The sequence below is a fragment of the Ictalurus punctatus genome, chromosome 6, assembly GCF_001660625.3.
Source record: "Ictalurus punctatus breed USDA103 chromosome 6, Coco_2.0, whole genome shotgun sequence".
In the NCBI taxonomy this organism is placed as follows: Eukaryota; Metazoa; Chordata; class Actinopteri; order Siluriformes; family Ictaluridae; genus Ictalurus; species Ictalurus punctatus.
In genome coordinates, this window is record NC_030421.2 from 20,407,604 (window position 1) to 20,426,634 (window position 19,031).

Genomic DNA, 19,031 nt, shown 5'->3' on the forward strand with positions numbered 1-19,031 from the left:
CCTGTCTAGGGTTTCCAATGATGGGGCCTGACTATAGGGACAGCAACATAGTGCACATATGGTAGGTGTGTTTAATAAAAAGGCCAGTGTGTATACACACACACACACACACACACACACACACATATAGATGACAAAAAATACTTAGGCTGTAATTACAACCTTATTATATAAATAAACAGCACAACAAACCAATGAAAAGCTCCATAGTACCCTTGTTGAAGTATCTTTTTCAGATCCAACTGAACAACACTGCTGATGAACTGAAACAATATACCACCAAAACTTCCTGAATGACAGCCTAATGGGCCCCCCCCCCATTGAAGGAGTCACAATGTCCCTGCACCATTAAATATAGGTTTCAGGCTTGCGCTGTGCGTTTACAGGTCAAGAGAGAGATCTTAGATCTGCCCTGCTGGTATACCAAAACCCAGTTTCTCCATAGCAGCCAGCAATACCTGCAGCGTGCCATTGCCCCGCTTCTGTGATTCTTGTTGCACTGACCATCACTTTCATGTAATGGCTTTTAAAAGGTGATCATACTGAACATTGTTCCAAATTGACCTCATTAGATTACAATTCACCCAATTTGCAGGACATTGAGGAAATCAACATTCTCTTGGTGAACGATTTAGAGGCCATTTTAAAGCTCACAGTGCCACCTTCAGGCAGCAACTGTCAAGTTCAGGCTAAAAGAATGGCTGAATGATGTAAAGACTTGCTGAGATATACAGTAAATCAACCAGCATAAGAAAGCTTTAGGGGGGGAGTGGCTGGACATTCACAGCATGACGGGATGCGGGCCTCTGAGCCTTCTTAGACCTGACAAAAACTGATAAGAGGCAGGCCTTCCTGAAGATTATATCCTCTGAAAATACCATCGTTTCATATTTCTATGTTGCTAGATGCAAAGAAATGTTTTTGTAAATACATTGAACCATTCTTTGGCAACAAGATTTGCTGACTAGGGAATTATTCAAAAAGCTTCTCTCCTTCAATAGGTAACCAGGACCAAAACACAAACAAACAAACAAACAAATAAATAAAAAGGTTTAGTGTAATTAGTAATATTACATTAATGTCACCAATAAACACCTTGAGTTCAATGTTTTTAAAACATTATATTTTAATTTCCAAACTTTATATTAGATTACAGAAAAGTTATTTTTGGAGTCATTACAACAGTTCCTTTCTTTTTTTTTTTTTTTACACATTTTCCAGGGGAGTCCAAAAAATATATATATATATATATATATATATATATATATATATATATATATATATATATATATATATATATATATATATATATATATATATATATATATATATATATACATACACATACACACCTCATACTGGGATAACAATCATACATACTCCGTAGTGTTACTGACCTGGAAAGGAAATGAGAAACTAATCTTCAGGAGCTTCGATTTCCTATAAATTTCAGTGGATAATAAAGTTTCTCTGATTTCCTGTCAGTTGTAAAACAAAGGGAACAATGGGAGAGGTTCGTCCCTAAAGCTCAAACGGGTGGGGGGGGGTGGGGGGGGGGTCACTTGGGGGTGTTTATTAAAAAAAAAAAAAAAAAAAAAAGGCTGTTCAACAGAGCTCCCTACAACAGCTGCCCACAGAATAACAGGAAGCGAGACACACACACACACACACACACACACACACACACACACACACACACACACACACACACACACACACGAGATCTACAAAAAACAAACAAAAAAAAATGAATTCCTCCAATGTTACAAAGTGTCCATACATCCAGAGACCTGCCCCGACGGGCCGAAATGGTAAGCTGGCTGTGCCGATTCTTTGCGCCTACAGCCTAGGAGGTGGCAGCCATCTTCAGAATAGGCCAGCACGTTAAAAATAATAACAACAAAATTGTTCAAAAGCAGATAGCCTAACTATGTTATACATAGGTCACACTACACATTCTCCAACAGCAGGTTGGTGTCTGGCTGAGAGGGTATTTTTTTTGTAAGTCAGACACTGGATGGCATAGTCCTGCAATTTCAAGGTCCCATAAAAGTCCTTTTTTTCCTTTCTTTTTTTTTTTGAAAACTAGAGCTATCGGGACCAAAAATCTGCACTAGCACGGTGTTGGGTTTTAACAGCCTAAGCCATATAGCACAAAGGGCTAGATGAAATCAACACACCTCTTTAAAGCCCATGCTTCTCAATGCCCTTCAAGATAAAAATTTTAAAAAAGAGAGAGAGGGAAAATTAAAGGTGTGCTAGTAGCAGACGGGGAGAGGGAGCTTGTGTGTATACAATAAACCCCATGAATATAGCTGTTGGAGGAAGTGTGGCCTGAGGGTTAGTCATCTTCGTCATTTTCATCATAATCGTCTTCATCGTCGTCGTCGTCCATGTAAGAAACTGGGGTTTCGACCCGAGAACCACTGTAGTGTGAGTCATTGGAGCTGGAGGCCATTGTTCCGTCTGCTCCACTTTCACTAAGGACAGAAGAGCAGCAACAAAAAAAAAACTATTAACCTTCAAGTACTAACTGCACGGTTCTAAAACACACAGCCACTCAGTCTGAACTTTCACAACTTTCACTGAACTTTCTGAACTCTTAGTCTGGCAACCCACGACTAAAAGCATTCGGCAATAAGTCACATGTCTACTGGCTGCTATGTCCACAGATCACCAATTCTCTGAAGCAGAAAATCTGACTCACCTGCTGACATGATAGCGACTCCCATTGGCAGATGAAGTCCCTGTCATGTAGACGTTACTGATTGGACCCTGTGCCATTTCTGCATTGCAAAAGAAAAATCATTTGAGATACTCAACACCAACCCACTGCTTGGCCTGCATAGTGAATATTTTAGCAAAATACTGTCAACTAAAAATGCTACACAGTATAATGCTTCATTAAATATTTCTCTTTACTTGCACAGCACATTTGGCAGCTACATGGTACACAAAAGGTCTACATAAATATACTAAACAAATATATAATTATAGTAAAATGCAACTGAACAACATAAACTAAAAAAGGATTTTAAAAAAACGATGCTTTCCACCAATAATCCACTAGAAAACATGAAGACAACTGATTAGCAGTAGAATTTGCTTTCATTCACCTTTGGGGGAGAAAAGAAGGAGAAAAGAGGAAAAAAAAGAAAAAAAAGAAAAAAGTACTGTACTGTATGACTCCAATGCACTTGCTTATCGTTTCTTTTAAGCAGGTGTAAGTTTTGCTGAAGCCACAAAAATACCAAAAAGAAACTATTAAACATGTCTCCTGATCTCCAATAGGCCACAGAGGTTTGAATCTGAAAACATTTTACGTTTATATAAAACTATGCATGAACCAATTTTGCACTGCACCAACTGCTGAAATCCTCACTAGAGAAATTCACATATGCACTCCACTGACACATGACAGTGAAATTATCCAGATATGCAAAAGCCACATCACTGTGAAAATTCTTTAGTTGGATTTGCCACCTTTTGCTAATATAGCCCAAATTGGCCTCCTTTTTTTAAATAGACAAATACAACCCCAAATCTGAAAAAGTTGGGACAGTATGGAAAATGCTAATAAAAACAAAGGAGGTGGTGATTTGGAAATGTACTTTGTCTTGTATTTGAACAAAAACATATAAAGACAAGGTATTTGAGGTTTTACCTGATAAACTGCATTTTTTATTTTTTTTGAAGAAAACGTTTTTGAAATTGATGCATGCAACACGTTCCAAAAAAGTTGGGACAGGGGCAATTTAGGACTAATAGCGATGTGACAAGTTGAAATAAGAAGGTGATGTGAAACCGGTGAGGCAATAGTCTAATCATAGTATATAAGGAGCCTCCAAAAAAGGCCTAGTCCTTCAAGAGCAAGGATGGGTCGAGGCTCACCAATCTACCAACAGATGCATCAGCGAATAATCCAACACTTTGAGAACAACATTCCCCAAAGATAAATTGGTGGGATTTTGGACATTTCACCTTCTACAGTGGACAATATGATTAAAAGATTCATGGAATCCGGTCAAATTTTCGTTAGTAAAGGGCGAGGCCGAAAACCACTTCTGAATGCGCGTGATCTCAGATCCCTCAGACGTCACGGTCTTAAAAACCATCATGAGTCTGTAATGGATATCCTGACATGGGCTTGGGAATACTTTGGTAAACCTTTGTCATTCAACATCATTTGCCGCTGCATCCACAGATACAAGTTAAGGCTTTACTGTGTAAAGCAGAAGCCATACATCAACACTGTCCAGAAGCGCCGCTGACTTCTCTGGGATCGATCTCATCTGAGATGGACAGTAGCACAGTGGAATCGTGTTTTGCGGTCTGCAGAGTTGACATTTCAAATAGTTTTTGGACAAAACAGCCGTTGTGTTCTCTGGCCCAAAGAAGAAAAGGACCATCCACACTCTTATCAGCATCAGGTCCAAAAGCCAGTGTCTGTCATGGTATGGGGGTGTGTCAGTGCCCATGGCATGGGTAACTTGCACATCTGTGAGGGCACCATTAATGCAGAAAGATATGTACACATTTTGGAGCAACATATGCTGCCATCCAGAGCAGGACAATGCCAAACCACATTCAGCCCAGATTACAAGCGCATGTTTGCATAAGCAGAGAATGCGGATGCTAGCATGGCCTGACTGCAGTCCTGACCTGTCTCCGATTGACAATGTGTGGCGCATTATGAAGCGTAAAATAAGGCAACTAAACAGCACAAATCTATGGACCAAACCTGCCTTGTGTAAACATTTCAGGGTGACTGTGGTGGTGTAATGGTGTGGGTAAAGATTTCTTGGCACACACTGGGACCTCTAATACCGATCGAGCATTGTGGAATGTTACAGCCTATCAGAAGATTGTTGATGACCATGTGCATCCCTTAATGGCCATAATTTACCAGTCTTATTATGGCTACTTCCAGCATGATAATGCACTGTAATAAAGAAGAAGTCATCTCCAGCACAAGTCAACTGGTTCCATGAATGTGACAACGAGTTCAGTCTACTTAAATAGCCTCCTCAAACACCAGACCTAAAGTGAATAGCGCACATTTGGGATGTCGTAGAATAGAGTTTTGCATCATAAATGTACCAGTCATCAAGTACCTGGAGGAGCATGCATGGCAGAGGCGAGAATCGAATCCCCAACCCCGAAGTTGCAAAGCAGATGTACTTATCGCTAAGCCACCGTGCCCCCTACTCTGCACCACCATGTTGCACACCAACACAACTAGTTTTGGTGAAACCAAATACATTAAATGCCAAAACAAACTTATGTTAAAGCTCAGTACAAAGTTATGGGCTACTTACCTGTGACATAAGGCTCCAGTGCTTTAGGCACCAGGCTCCTGGCGGTTTTGAGGTCTTCAGCAGAGCACTTGCCAGCCTCCAGGCCACATGCCATGCCCATGCGTTTCAATACCTCAATGTCATCGTGGATCTCAAACATGCTGTCAAAGTTGAAGAGGTACTCAAACCTGCATGGCAGCACAGGAGAGAGATACGTAAGAAAGCAGGAGAAGAGGACAAAGTGAAAGCAACAAACAAAGCCCTTAAACCAACATTAAACATGTCTCACTAATGGAACTAAATGTAGAGTAATTATTTATTTTATAGCAGTAAATAAATTCAGCCACAACGTTTTACTAAGGTGGAAAACAGAACATTAGTGTTTACTTGTCATTGGAGATGCTGCAGTCAATGACAGTTTTCTTGCTGGTGTTTATGATGATAAAGGGCAGGTGAATGACTGAATTTTCTGGTGGTGGTCTGTTTGTTTGCTGCTCTGTTTGACGGTTACGCTGCACAAGGTTCTTAAACGCAATTTGCTAAAGGCACATTTGAAAGTAAAGTGCATTAGTTTGAAGAACAATCACAATTAGCTAAACAAACTTGACCAAGTTCCAGAGTTCACAAGTTACCTGTAAAATGAGTTCTTGGAGTTGTGACTGTTTTTGCTTGATTCTCTCTAAACGTCTTTGCCTCTCCACCTGGAAGAGAAAAAGCAACACTGAGGTACTTAACCACCCAACAGCTCATTTTTCATTTCATGCAAAGCTAGTTACATTTATGCAGCGCTTTTCCGTTGTATGGGGGGAGGGGGGTCATGATAGATAAGGGCCAATGGGGGAATTTCGCCAGGACACCGTGGTTATACCCCTACTCTTTACGATAAGAGTGCTGAGATTTTTAATGACCACAGAGAGTCAGGACCTCGGTTTAATGTCTAATCCGAAAGATGGTGCTGTTTGTACAGTATAGTGTCCCAGTCACTGTACTGGGACATTGCACACAGCTCACAGGGTGAGCGCCCCCTGCTGGCCTCACTAATACCACTTCCAGCAGCAACCTTAGCTTTCACCAGGAGGTCTCCCATCCAGGTACTGGCCATGCTCAACCCTGCTTAGCTTCAGTGGGAAACCAGGCAAGAACTGCAAGTTGACTCAAATGTCTTCAATCAGTATGTCCTGTAATGGTTGGTGGTCAACTTTTCTTGTAATACTTTGTTGTACTTGGGATCATATTTTAGTCTAGTCTTGCCAAGTAGCACTCTATTGGGATCATTTACATTTTTTTTTAATTTTCTGGTGGTCAGGTGCCCACAATTTTTTGGCCAAATAGAGTCAAACAATTGTTACACTGTCCAGTGGTTACACATGTTGAAAGTGCTTCAGGGGTAAAACTGATCAGTCTATCCTGAGTTAAAGCGCTGGTCGGCTGCTGCATGGGTTTTGAGACCAAGTGCTTGGCTAATATAACACCCTACAGAACAAAATCACCCACCTCCAGATTCTGGCATTCCTGGGCTGAGTTGGTGGGAAGACCAATCCACTTGATCTCCTTCTTCTCCTTCGAGATTATGTTCATGGCCATCAGCACATTGAGAGCGTCATATACACGCCGCCGAATATTCTTCTGATCATACACTTGCTGGAGAGAAGGAGAGTAGAGGATTAGGGATAAAAGAGAATCATTGTTTCTACAGATGAAATGATCATTGCTAGCTAAATCTGATTTCCTCACACAGTGAATGCATGTTCTGATAAAGTTGTTGGATAATTATGTACCATATCAAAACAGACAAACCTAATCAATTCAGTGTCTAATCAGATACCAGCTGAAAAAAATGTCTACATCACAGTTGGAATGAAATCTTTACCTTTTAGGGGTGAACAAGACTTTAAAATGCTAGTACTCAAGTTGGGGTTGAGACACATAAATAGAAACATTAAAGTTTCATTTAGTGGTCTGTTTTTGGGACATGAGAGAAAATAGCAGACTAATTATGATAGGCTGGTCTCAATGAGGTCACATTAAAAATCTCACCGCATCATTTGGAGAGATGTGGTTGTCACCAGAGCTGAATTCGGCCACCAGCTCATCTGCTACTTCATTGTACGTGGTAACACCCTTTTTCTGTACCTTCTCACACACCTTCATAGAAAAATGCCTCAGACCTTTCCCATTCTTTTCCCCCTTCTTACTTCTTTTCCTGTGGACACAACAACATTAACACATGACATTAGAACAAAACAGTGAGGACTTACGTGTACAACAATACACTGCCACAAGCATTTCTGTAGTCTATTTTACACGATGACAATCAACCATGTTTCATGACAACTAATTCAAGGGACCGCTTTGATGCCGACTCACCCTGAGGACCATGGGGAGGCATCGGTAGGTTGGCTCTGAGTGATGAACTGAGAGCTGGGTGTATGAGGACTGTTCATTAGGAGCACATTGGACCCACTTGGCCTCTGAGGTGTCCCAATGACCTGGACAGCATACAGAACAACTTCAAAAGTTCAAAATGGCTGCCTGACAAAAATGATGGTGTCAAAAACAGCCACTTTATGCCATTATGATACAAAAGTTCCTCAGAAGGCTGTACTGCTTAAACATACAGGGATATACTCATCAAATACTGAGTATTGGTCATACTGCAGTATGGAGCTGGAGTATAGGGTCAATACTGCTGTAAAAGAGTACACTGGTGTGGGTTCGGCTTGGACATCAGAATGTGTATGATGTTGATTGATCAGATATCTTGGAGGTGAACAACGTAAAGCCTGTAGCCAACACATATCTTGTATCTTACATAACTTGTCAAGGAAAGATTGCAGGGAGTCACCTCTGTATCTAGTCACTGTCAGCTGATACTCAGTACTAGTGTTGGGTCAGAGTCCACCTTTGTCGAGTTTGAGTCGAGACAGAGTCCTTAACCAACCAAGTCCAAAAGGGGTCGAGTTGGACTCAAATCCGAGTCCTTAATAGCAAAGCCCGAGTCCAGAAAGTAATTAAATTGAAAAATGATATGAAATTGCAAATGTAAACTTAACACTGAGCTGTCAAATTAATTAATATTTTAACCTTCACAAACCAATGGCAACATAAATCTAATAAAAAAATACCACTTTTACATCTTGCCATTGCCAGCGAATATTCTTCTTTCATGTCATCGCACCTCAACTAGTTTCCTATCAAAAAATGGTTTCAAAGAAAAAAAGGGATATATATATATATAAAATTTTTTATTATATTACAAATGTATGAAAATACAAATTATTCTGTTTTGTTGTTGCATCACACTATATTGTGTCCTCCAGTTCGAGTTGACATTTCAATGATTTGATGCCTCTCCCCCACAGTTATATAGGCTAAGAGAGAGTACAGAGTAGAGTTACATTTAGCAGCAGGTCATAACAACAAGCTTCATGCTTTATTACTGCTTTTAATCTGTCTATGAATGACAAGAAACTCATTTCTGAACACAGCTCTGTTCTTGTAACTTTTTTCATTTGAATTCCTAAAAAAATGTAAAATCCCCTTTTAAGAAGTACATTTCACGTTTACGTGAAATTCAAGACCGGAATCACTAAATGTTAATGTTTAGGGGTGGGTGATATGACTACAATCTTATTTCATGATAACGATACGTTTTCTCAGGTAGGTCTATCAGTAGTATTCAAAGTAAGAAATAGTATGGAAATTGAATAAAGCAATTAAATGTAAAATAAGATATTCACTGTATGACATATACAGTGATTCTTATTAAATATACTAAAGTTATTCAGTCTAATGAGATTTTCTCTTTGTCTTTTGTTGTTTGATTAACATTAATTACACAGACAGCAGCAGGTTTATTAGACTGCTGTCACTTTAAGACCTAACGCACAGATCCAATATACTGTATTTATACACCTCCGATTTTTTACCAAACTGTTTACATTCACTTAAACATAACTGAGTTTGCATGAATACTCAGACAGACCTGAATTTTGACATGTGTATTTATTTGGCTGTCCAAGAAAAATAAGACACTCAAGAGGACTCCATTCGGTACTCGCATGATGAGGCGGCTTCCTGTGCGTACGCACACAATGGTCAGGAAGGGAGCGATTAATTAATTTCTTGTTATCTTAATTTTATGTTGTTATTTATCTTTCTTTTCATGGTACACATGATCCCTGACTCGAGTCCAATTATGAACGCACTCGGGTAAATTTGTGCTTGAACTTGACACGGACTCAGAAATTTTTCCAAGTACAGTCGAGTCCATGAGAAGTTCGAGCACAAATTTACCTGAGTGCGTTCATAATTGGACTCGAGTCCGGATCGAGTACCCCAACTCTACTCAGTACTCTCATACTGGCATTGCGTTGAAAGTGGAAGTGGGATCAGTGCATTGCTTTGTAATTAATAATATTGCCCAAAGGCCAGCATTAAAAGCAGGAACTGAGATAGGTGCAATGTGGGTTTATGTATTTTTGCATTGTTCCATCCCGTACTTACCATCTGAGGGGCAATGTTGACATTTGAAGGGCCCAGTGTTTTTGGCAGAAGTTGTTTTCCTACTGCAACAGACTGTGGATGTACAGTCACTAAAGACAAAACTCCTAAAAGAAAAAAAAAAACTAAGAAGTGAGAAATCCATTTTACTCACCACATTTCCAAGCATTGAAGACCAGAAAACAATGCAACCAAAATGCGATGCAAAGAAACAATCTACCTACAACTTTAAACACCACTATTTAAAAAAATAAATCATGCCTGTGTCCAAAATCACGTACTTTGACGGTATCTACAGAATTCAATTCAGTACCTACTGCTCTGCCATCTGTATATATGTGTGTAGTATGAATACAATCTGGACATATTACATCAGCCATGTTGGTATGATCACGTGACCAACAACTTAAAATTCGGACAGCTCTTCCGCTCTGGTCCCGTTGCCTTATGGTATAGTGCAGTGTGCATTGCCTCCATACGGCAGAATCTCAGCACAAGCAGTAGGACGTCCTCGCCTACTGTTTTATGAATACAGAGAGTTCGGACATACTACTCATATGGCGTACTGCTTTTCCCCTACTGTACAGTAGGATAGTAGGGACATTCGGACGCAGCCCATATCTACCCAAAGAGTCTGGGGTGCTCCTTACCTTTGCCTGGACTCAGATTCTGGTCAATGAAAACCTTCAACTCCCCATTGGCCTCAATCAGACCAGCCTGTTGGAAAAGAAGAAACAGACTGATGAGAACCACCGTTGCAAAGCTGACAGAAGTCTTACACATGCAACCAAAAGCAGAAATTAAACACTCACATCTTTGGCCATGATCCTTGGGGACGAGGAGCAAAGGCTGGGTCTAACCAGAGAAGCAGAGCCGAATGTTCACACCAACGTATGCCCGGAAATGAAACAGTGCCTTTGGCACAAAAGTACATCAAAACCTGGTTAAATCAATACTAGTTAGTATTGGTTATAAAAATGCTATTATATTGGTTGGTTTGAGTGCATGCACCATGAAACATTTGGCCTTGCAACTTTTAGCTGGTCTCAAAACGAGGGGGCATGACAGTAGGCCTCAGTTTGCCTTCATGGCTTTTGCCAAGAACTTGTGCAGCGACACGACTGGGATCTATTCATAGCACAAATCCGAAAAAAACCCAGACCTGCAATAATCATCACGTTCAGAAAAATATATTTCTGCGCCACCGATTAAACCCAAGCAGCAGTGCAGTGTTAAACAGCACATGCTCGGGTGATTATACACTGCTCTGCGTGTGCACACTTAGCTCAAACTTACTCAAATACGATATGACCAAGTTCTGCTTGCTCGTGATAACTTGTTTTGCAAATAAATAAAGTGCTTCTCTGTAGACCTGGCTTTCGGGCACTTTCCGAAGTTTTTAAGTGTATGTGAACGTACTGATGAGTCGCAAGATGCGAGCTAATCACGACATTATGCATCCCTTGTTCCAACCTGCTCTAGAGGGAGGAAGGAAAAAAAAACCCGTCAACAACCAGGGCCACAGACAGGAGGTACAATGTGGAGCATGCTAGCAGAGTTAGCCGTGCAGCTAGCAGCTCTGGAAACACGTTGTTTTGCAGCGTTGAAATGCGCACAAAACGCTCTCACTGTCGGCCATCCGCTCCAAAGCAGGACCCCACTGACCGAAGCCAAGCTCAGCGCACAGACCCGCGGTTAGAAAGTGAACTAGGCAAACTTTACGGTGAACTTAACGCCTGAACACTGTCTTGAGCACCCTACCTTCTTAGGTCCTGGGGTTTTGTTGGCATAGCTCACTAGCTAGCTTAGCTTTAAGAATAGAGGAAGAGGAGGTCTGAATGCCCCTCTCAAAACAGGAAACAATAATCCAATTACTATCCGTATAAAAGTTTGCAATTATACTTAAAATCTTGCTCCAGCAACCGACCGGTTGAGAAAAGTTTGCACACCACATCGATGAACTCTTCACTCCTGTCCCTGACCTCTTTATTTCTCCAGCAGCTAGCTAACTTGCATCAACAAAATGGATGCGAGTGAGACAGCAAGGCAGCAGCTGCTTTTCCACAACCAACACTTCATTTGTACAGAACAGACTCGGGAAAAGGAAAATAAACACTGTTTAGGAGCCAAAGTGTTGCTTGTATTTGTTCAAGACATGCCTTTGTACTCGCATTAAATCTCTTTCTCCAAACGAATGTTAACTTACCTCGGAGCAGCCAAATACTGTAAAGGTTTGAAGGTCGACGAAACTAAACTCTAGGAGAACGACTACGTTTCTTTAACCAGAGAACAATTCATATTTGCACAGAGGAGCTGTGTTAGGAAAAGCAGGCTGGCAAAAAAAATGTCTCAGCCCCGTGCTTTCGCTAGGTCAGCCATTTTTACATGCTAAGCCAACTGGTGTTTCTCGACTGTTCATGTGTCACAGGCCTGATCATCAGCCACTGATCACATTCTCGTTTATATTTTTTACTACATGTTTATATATTTCACCTAGACATCCGTTAAATCAGACGGTTTCAAACATGACAATGTAAACCTCGCATAGAATATAAATGCTCGGACGGTAACGTTTCTATTGTTGATTAGAGGGAATTAGCTGGAAACCCATCAGATCTGTCGAGATCATGTTCAAGACAGTGAACCGTTTTAACATCGCATACCTGGAAAATATATATATATATATATAACGCACTGGTGCAACTAGTTTTCTGGATATTTCTTGTCCGTGATATAGCGATGAACACGGCGTCCTGTCTCTCCTGTGCAGATTATCTTTATGGAAGTAAGGACAGCTAGCCGGCGATGCAAACAACTGTCTGTGGTTATCCTCTCTCCCTCTCTCTCCCTCTGAAGCTGGGGACGGCTAACTAGCCAGCAGTGAGCTAACTGGCAAATGCTGCTAGCCGTTTAGCTTCCCAGCTAATGTTGATGAAAGATAACACGCTCTAGCCAAGTGAGCGTACATGCGACTGTGCTTCAATTCCAGAAGTAAACGTTCACTAAACTGTGCTAATGCTAAACCCAGTGTGAAATAGCTTACAGTTGACTGCATTCACGCTTTGTCTTCTGTGATGTACTAGTAGCGCTGAATGAACCAAAGCGTAACTGGTGTACAAACTACTCCCTCTCCGGTCCGAGCGAAAACTGAGCTTGGCGGTGTCCACTACACGCCACAGCTGATTGGACAACAGGACGTGTGACGCTACGGAATCGTTTTCCCAGAGGCCACGCCTTTAGTGCTATATGATTGGTTAATAATATGCATTTCCGATGGTTAGGAATGTCTTATTGGATGACTGTGTCAGGCTCCACCCACGTGGGCACGGCTTCTGGAATGATTGGTGTGAACAAATTCAAGAAACGCACAGTAAAAGATTAATTAAAAAGTTAAAGGAATTTAGGCCTATTTGAATTGTAGAAAAAGAGGAAAGCAAACACTCAATGACAAAACTGAGTTCATTAATTCATAGTTAAAATGGCATGTGATATACAGAGAATAGTGGTTTGTTGTCATTCTAGCCATATACAAGTATACAGTAAAAATAAAATAAAATTAAAAAAAAAAAGCTTTATCCAAGGCCTCGATATATTACAGAAAAGTGGCAGCAGTGTGGTACAAAAGAATCACCAGATATGTAGTGCAAAGTAGGAAAAGGTACAGCGCAAAAAGACAAAATACAAGATATATTACACACTGTACAAGTAGACCCACTAAATACATTATAAAACCAACACAACAAAACAGTTTAACAGCTGTAGGCATTGCGGTGTAGGACCAACATACAGTACATACAGTAAACAACAAGACCCTGTCTGGACTGGCTTCATTTGTCTGCAGCATAGAAATTAATTTTCCGATTATAATATTCTCTGACTTCCCTTTCATTAATTATGTTCTCAACACAGATGAAATTATATTTAACTTTAAAATAACTATGTTGCGTGCATTTCTTCTTGGTTTGTTTAATTTAAAAAAAAAAAATAGAAAAAAAATGGGAATGACAGGACAGTCATGCTACACGTGTCTGTGAAACAAAGATAACAATTCTCAGCTAATCATTACTCAGCCACATATCCTCGTATAAACATGTACAGACTTTACAGTGTGTCATCGTGCTGGTGTTCAAAAGTGTCATGGCAAGAGTTTTCTGTTGTTATTTTATTTTATTTATTTATTTTTTAAAGTATATTGAATTGATAACAAATATTTTCAAAAAAAACCCCAAACAAACAAACAAAAAAAAAACAGCTAAAGACCCACCTCTTACGTGAGCACTTAACTAATACCTAAAATGCCAACCCCACATTATTTATTATTTAAAAAAAAAAAATTACAGTGGCTCTTACACCTCTACTCTGCGCACTTTGCTTCTCTAGAATTCAATTATAAACCTTATATTGTAGCACTACTTGTATTATCCTCCGCTTGATATATCGCTTCGCTTGTATTTAATCATTTGTATAAAATGCTTTGGATAAAAGCATCTGCTAAATCAATCAATGTAAATGTACAAAAAATTAAATGAATTATGTCTGTTTTATTTATTTAGCAAAAATAGGTTGATATGGATAATGTGCGTGAAAGAAATAGAGCAACCAGCACTAAGGTATTGGCTACAAAGACATGAATTATTAGCTAAACAAACATCTCATGACATAAATACATACAGATACATATACGCAGATGGAGCATGTTATAAAAGTACACAATGCACATTTATGGGGCACTGACTCGGCTACCATGTGATAGTCAACTTAATCATAATTGATGTTTCGAGAGTTACTGCATCAGATCTTGTAGTACGACGTTCTCGTTCACAAAAAAACCCCAAACACTACAATTCCCAGCATGTCGGAGTTTCAGTGCGCATGCGCGGTGCTCCTCTGGCGCATTCCCCCCTGTTGTTCACGCGCAGCCGTATATGGGGACTGACAATTTGGTCAAACAGCGGGTGATAAAAATGGTAGGTGATTTGGAAATGACAAAACGCTCATATGTTTGCTGCCGCTGTGAGCGGAAACACGGGGTGTCCGAGGCGTGTAGTTGTAGCGCCATTAAAAAGAGTTTTCGTCAGCCTCCTCCAGATATTAGTGCAGAGATATGTGCTGTGAGCAGGAAGGTCAGTTGTTGATATTGGAGTCTGCTGTCGCCCTGCACGTACCTTTCCCTTTTTGGCGTGTAGTGTACACTAGCGAACTACACTCGTTTTAGAGGTTGGTCAGAGACGACAGACATGCTGTTGGCTTTCGGTAGACTTAAACCAGTCATGCGACCAGCCCGCTCTTGCGCGTATTGTTGTGAAGGGGAAAAGTGAGCCTAGTTACTCTGTGGAAACGTGTAGTGCTATTTCCGTAGACCTCAAACAGACCAGCTTTACCAGGACACTGAATAACGCTGTTAACTGTTCTACAGCATATAACTCTCTCTTTTGCTTTGTTGATGCATGTGTACACCTGAACAGCCAGGTTGTCGTTTATATCCCTGTCTCCTGTAATGTGAAAATAGTCTTAACTGAACTAAAAGCTGCAGTTAAATCTCTAATATATAATATACGGACAGCAGAACAGGGTTTGTTTTTTGCTGTTGGTGCCCCGGGCTTAGCAGGGGTCTGTCAGCTCATATTACCACCACTTGCTGCTTTAGCAAGTGGCCTGTCACACTTCAGTCTATGTCTTCTGATGTGAAACTTAACAAATGTCTGTTTTAACATGTGCGTTTTGATAATAACCCTGGTGTCTCGTTAACACTAGTTCCTATTTATGTCTTTCATACGTCTCCTAACTGTCCTGCCGCTCTTGAGTTTCTTGATGTGGGTATTTTTGTTTCTTGCTTGCCTCTGTTTGTACATACTGTTCACTGTTGTGCTCCATGTGTCGACGTGTATGACTGAGAGCTTCTCCTCTGTGCCTGTTCAGCATAAGCTGAAATCTTCACAGAAGGACAAAGTACGACAGTTCATGTCCTTCACACAAGCAGGGGAGAAGACAGCTGTGTACTGTCTCACTCAGAATGACTGGAAACTAGAGGTGGCCACTGACAACTACTTCCAAAACCCGGATCTGTACTTCAAGGAATCCATGAAAACCTCAGTAGACCGGAAGAAGCTGGAGCAACTCTACAACAGATACAAAGGCAAGTACACAAGTTCTTGTTGCATATCCTGTGAGTATGGGTCTGTATGTTTACTTGACTAAAATGTGGCAATGGCACACAGTCCATGATGTTGCTGAATACATGTTAATGGAAGATGTTGTTCCTCTCAGATCCTCAGGATGAGAATAAGATCGGGATTGACGGAATCCAACAGTTTTGCGATGACCTCAACCTGGATCCGGCCAGCATAAGCGTTCTGGTAGTAGCATGGAAGTTCCGGGCAGCAACGCAATGCGAATTCAGCAAAAAGGAGTTCCTTGATGGCATGACAGAACTAGGGTGTGTTTCAGTGTAAACAAACTGTTTTCTGACCCCACAAACACTGTAGGCAGCATAGTTATTGTTTTATCTCTTTAAACTGATATTTCACTCCAAGACACAATCAGATTGAGTAATGTTGACAAAAATATAGATGGTGATGGTACAGTAGTTTGTGTTAGGAAAGTTGTTTTCGGTGTGTACACAGCTAGGAGTTATTGTTTCAAAACACACAAATTATACCACAGATGTATAGTCATGACTCATGTTCTTTTCGGCTAAAATGTCATATATAAATCATTTACATTTATGATTACTGAAGATGCTAGTAGTTGGATAAGAGATAAACAAGGCTTCTTTCTACTTGCGTGTAGATGTGACAGTCCAGAGAAACTCCGCACTCTGCTTCCCCGATTGGAACAGGAACTGAAAGACAGTGGAAAGTTTAAGGACTTCTACCAGTTTACATTTAATTTTGCAAAGAATCCTGGGCAAAAAGGTTTAGGTAATGGTAGAGATGGGACACTGAATAAAGAATGCAACTGCTGTTTATGCTTATGACCGAGATGAGTAAATTTATTTGCTATTTGCTTTGGATTTTAGATTTGGAAATGGCAGTCGCTTACTGGAACCTAGTTCTGACAGGCCGTTTCAAATTTCTTGACCTCTGGAATAAATTTTTATTGGTAAGTTTTCTGCGTTTAGATCTTCTTTTTTTGTGCCTAAAAATAGAATTTTACTGATTTAGCATTTCAAGTAATTCAACCGTAAAAATAAATAAATAAATAAAATAATGAACAGTTTCACTATTGAGGAATTCTCCAGTGGAAATATCCTGTTTTCCCCTCTAAACAGGAACACCATAAGCGATCTATTCCCAGGGATACCTGGAACTTGCTTCTGGATTTTGGCAACATGATTGCAGATGACATGTCAAACTATGATGAGGAAGGTGAGCATGGTTGTTTAACCCTAGATCCTCTTTAACAGCTCCAAAAGAGAATTAGCATTAACTCACCTTGACCCTCAATTACCTTTATTAATGTGAGAACCTTTGACTCAATATTATATTTCAGAAGTACTCTGGAATGAGTTATGTTTGGAGTCTGTAATTGTTCATGTACCAGTCATACAACATAAACCATGATATAGTTTGGTGATATTATTTGGTGTCATGACCAAACTGTGGCAAAAGATTAACTGCAGAGGAGTTTATGATTTGATTCCTAGTAAAAATGAAGAAAAAAAATTCAGAAAATATCGGAAAATATTTCACTTTTAAATGTATCATTATTTTATGAACACAATGTTGGGGTCTTTGGGATCCCAAACACTGAGCAAGTAAAAGCAATATAAAGACAACATGAGAGTTATATTAACACTTTCCATGTTAAGATAATTATGGTTCGATTTAATGTTGGACATGCTAGATGTTAGATTTTAAAATAAACTTTAAGAAAGCTGAGAGTAAACTTGTCACATGGTTGACTAACATCTTTATTTTAGGAGCATGGCCAGTCCTAATAGATGACTTTGTGGAATTTGCTCGGCCGATCGTGACTGGATCAAAGCGCAAAAGTGTATAAATCTGTTGATGGTGGCAGTTTGACACAATGGGCCTGTGCTGCCTCACTGACTTCAGCTTTTTTTAAATATAAAAAAAAGACTTGTATGAAACACATACAAAAAGGAAAACATGGAGAAACACTTGAAACTGGTGGGCTTGATGAAGAGAAATGGGGATAGAAGGGACTCAAACCTTCAAGCAATACAAAGAAGAAAAAAAGCAGGTGAAGGTGGGATACTCAAGATTTCTTTTAGAGCTGTCACGTGCACAATGTCAGCTGCTGCTGCTGGCAAACTAATCCTGTCCAGAGACCCAGAGGGATTCTGGAGGATCTCTGCAAATCCAGTACCTCATCCTCATTGCAGACAATTATACATTTGCACACCTCCCCATTCACATACACAAATCATAGAAAACTAGAAGAGTAGGAGACGAAATGTGGTTCAAGTGCCCTTTTTCCAGCATGCATACCTCCACGATGGGTAGATCAGATGCACTTTTAAAACCAGAGCCCCATGGACAGAGCAACATGCAGCTCATGCCACCAGCACACTTGTTGCTGTTGTAAAATACTATAGCGGTATGTACAGAAATAAATATTATAAATAAACAATATTTTATAAAGTATAAAAGAACCATTTATTAATATGTGTGGAGGATAAATTGTGCAAAAGATCTAATGAACTCTTCGATGCATCAGTAACATGATTTCATTTTTCAACCACATATTACACTAATGTCTGCAGTCTTGCAGAATCTGTTGTGACAAGAATGCCATTCATGTTTCTCAATTTTGTTTACCAGATGCCAGGATTATGTTATGAAATAAATTATTGCCTCTATGTATATCTGGATTGCTTTTCTGTTTAGGACTTTATACAGTGCTTTCTCTTTTTGCAAGGGAAAGCCTGGTTATTTTATGCCCTGTGTGCCATTTTAAGTAGAAAACCAGAAGATGACAATAAGAATAGGCTGTAATAAATATGTCATTATTTGTTTACATGTCTTGTGGACAATATATAGGTTCCTTAGTATTAAAGTATTGAAGATCAAGGTTAGAGTGGTGTTTTTGAGTGACCTCCGTAGCTGGTATCGTTACAACCTTATTAGGGTCCTGAGCTTGGGTTATTGTCATGGTGCCCTGAGACAAATATTGCATGCAGAGTGTATTCCAACCTCACACCATGTGTTGCCCGATTCACCACAGCCAGCCCTGACCCTGAAGTTGTAAGAAATGAAGGAAGCAATG

At 40.0% G+C, this 19,031-nt stretch overlaps 2 protein-coding genes across 9 annotated transcripts; one reads left to right on the forward strand and one right to left on the reverse strand.

Moving 5' to 3' along the window:
- Positions 1–1,039: 1,039 nt before the first annotated feature.
- On the reverse strand, positions 1,040–12,982 carry tfdp1a (transcription factor Dp-1, a). Of its 5 annotated transcripts, none has more exons than XM_017469787.3 (12): positions 12,844–12,982; positions 10,613–10,715; positions 10,451–10,517; positions 9,804–9,907; positions 7,665–7,786; positions 7,335–7,500; positions 6,792–6,938; positions 5,930–5,998; positions 5,685–5,836; positions 5,319–5,485; positions 2,708–2,786; positions 1,040–2,480 (listed from the first exon to the last, which is right to left on the reverse strand). In XM_017469787.3, exons 2-12 carry the CDS (start codon positions 10,622–10,624, stop codon positions 2,342–2,344), a joined length of 1,224 nt encoding a protein of 407 aa, XP_017325276.1. In that variant the 5' UTR covers positions 10,625–10,715; positions 12,844–12,982; the 3' UTR covers positions 1,040–2,341. The 5 variants fall into 5 exon arrangements, with proteins under 5 accessions (XP_017325276.1, XP_053536952.1, XP_053536954.1 ...); XM_053680977.1 differs by having other exon boundaries at positions 10,613–10,740; XM_053680979.1 differs by lacking the exon at positions 12,844–12,982 and adding an exon at positions 12,007–12,430.
- Positions 12,983–14,759: 1,777 nt separating this feature from the next.
- Positions 14,760–18,624, forward strand: dcun1d2a (DCN1, defective in cullin neddylation 1, domain containing 2a). Of its 4 annotated transcripts, none has more exon segments than NM_001200356.1 (7): positions 14,760–14,767; positions 15,720–15,936; positions 16,068–16,236; positions 16,590–16,720; positions 16,819–16,901; positions 17,071–17,167; positions 17,722–18,371. In NM_001200356.1, coding segments are annotated over 7 exon segments (780 nt in total). In that variant the 5' UTR covers positions 14,760–14,764; the 3' UTR covers positions 17,802–18,371.
- Positions 18,625–19,031: the final 407 nt, after the last annotated feature.

Coding starts and splice junctions, on each gene's coding strand:
- tfdp1a (XM_017469787.3), bottom strand. Junction 6,939..7,334: donor ACATCTCTCCAAATGATGCG/GTGAGATTTTTA, acceptor CCTTCTCTCCAG/CAAGTGTATGATCAGAAGAA. Junction 2,481..2,707: donor AGTCGCTATCATGTCAGCAG/GTGAGTCAGATT, acceptor TTCTGTCCTTAG/TGAAAGTGGAGCAGACGGAA.
- dcun1d2a (XM_017469021.3), top strand. CDS start 14,783: ATGACAAAACGCTCATATGTTTGCTGCCGCTGTGAGCGGAAACACGGG. Junction 15,937..16,067: donor ACTCTACAACAGATACAAAG/GCAAGTACACAA, acceptor TGTTCCTCTCAG/ATCCTCAGGATGAGAATAAG. Junction 16,237..16,589: donor GATGGCATGACAGAACTAGG/GTGTGTTTCAGT, acceptor ACTTGCGTGTAG/ATGTGACAGTCCAGAGAAAC.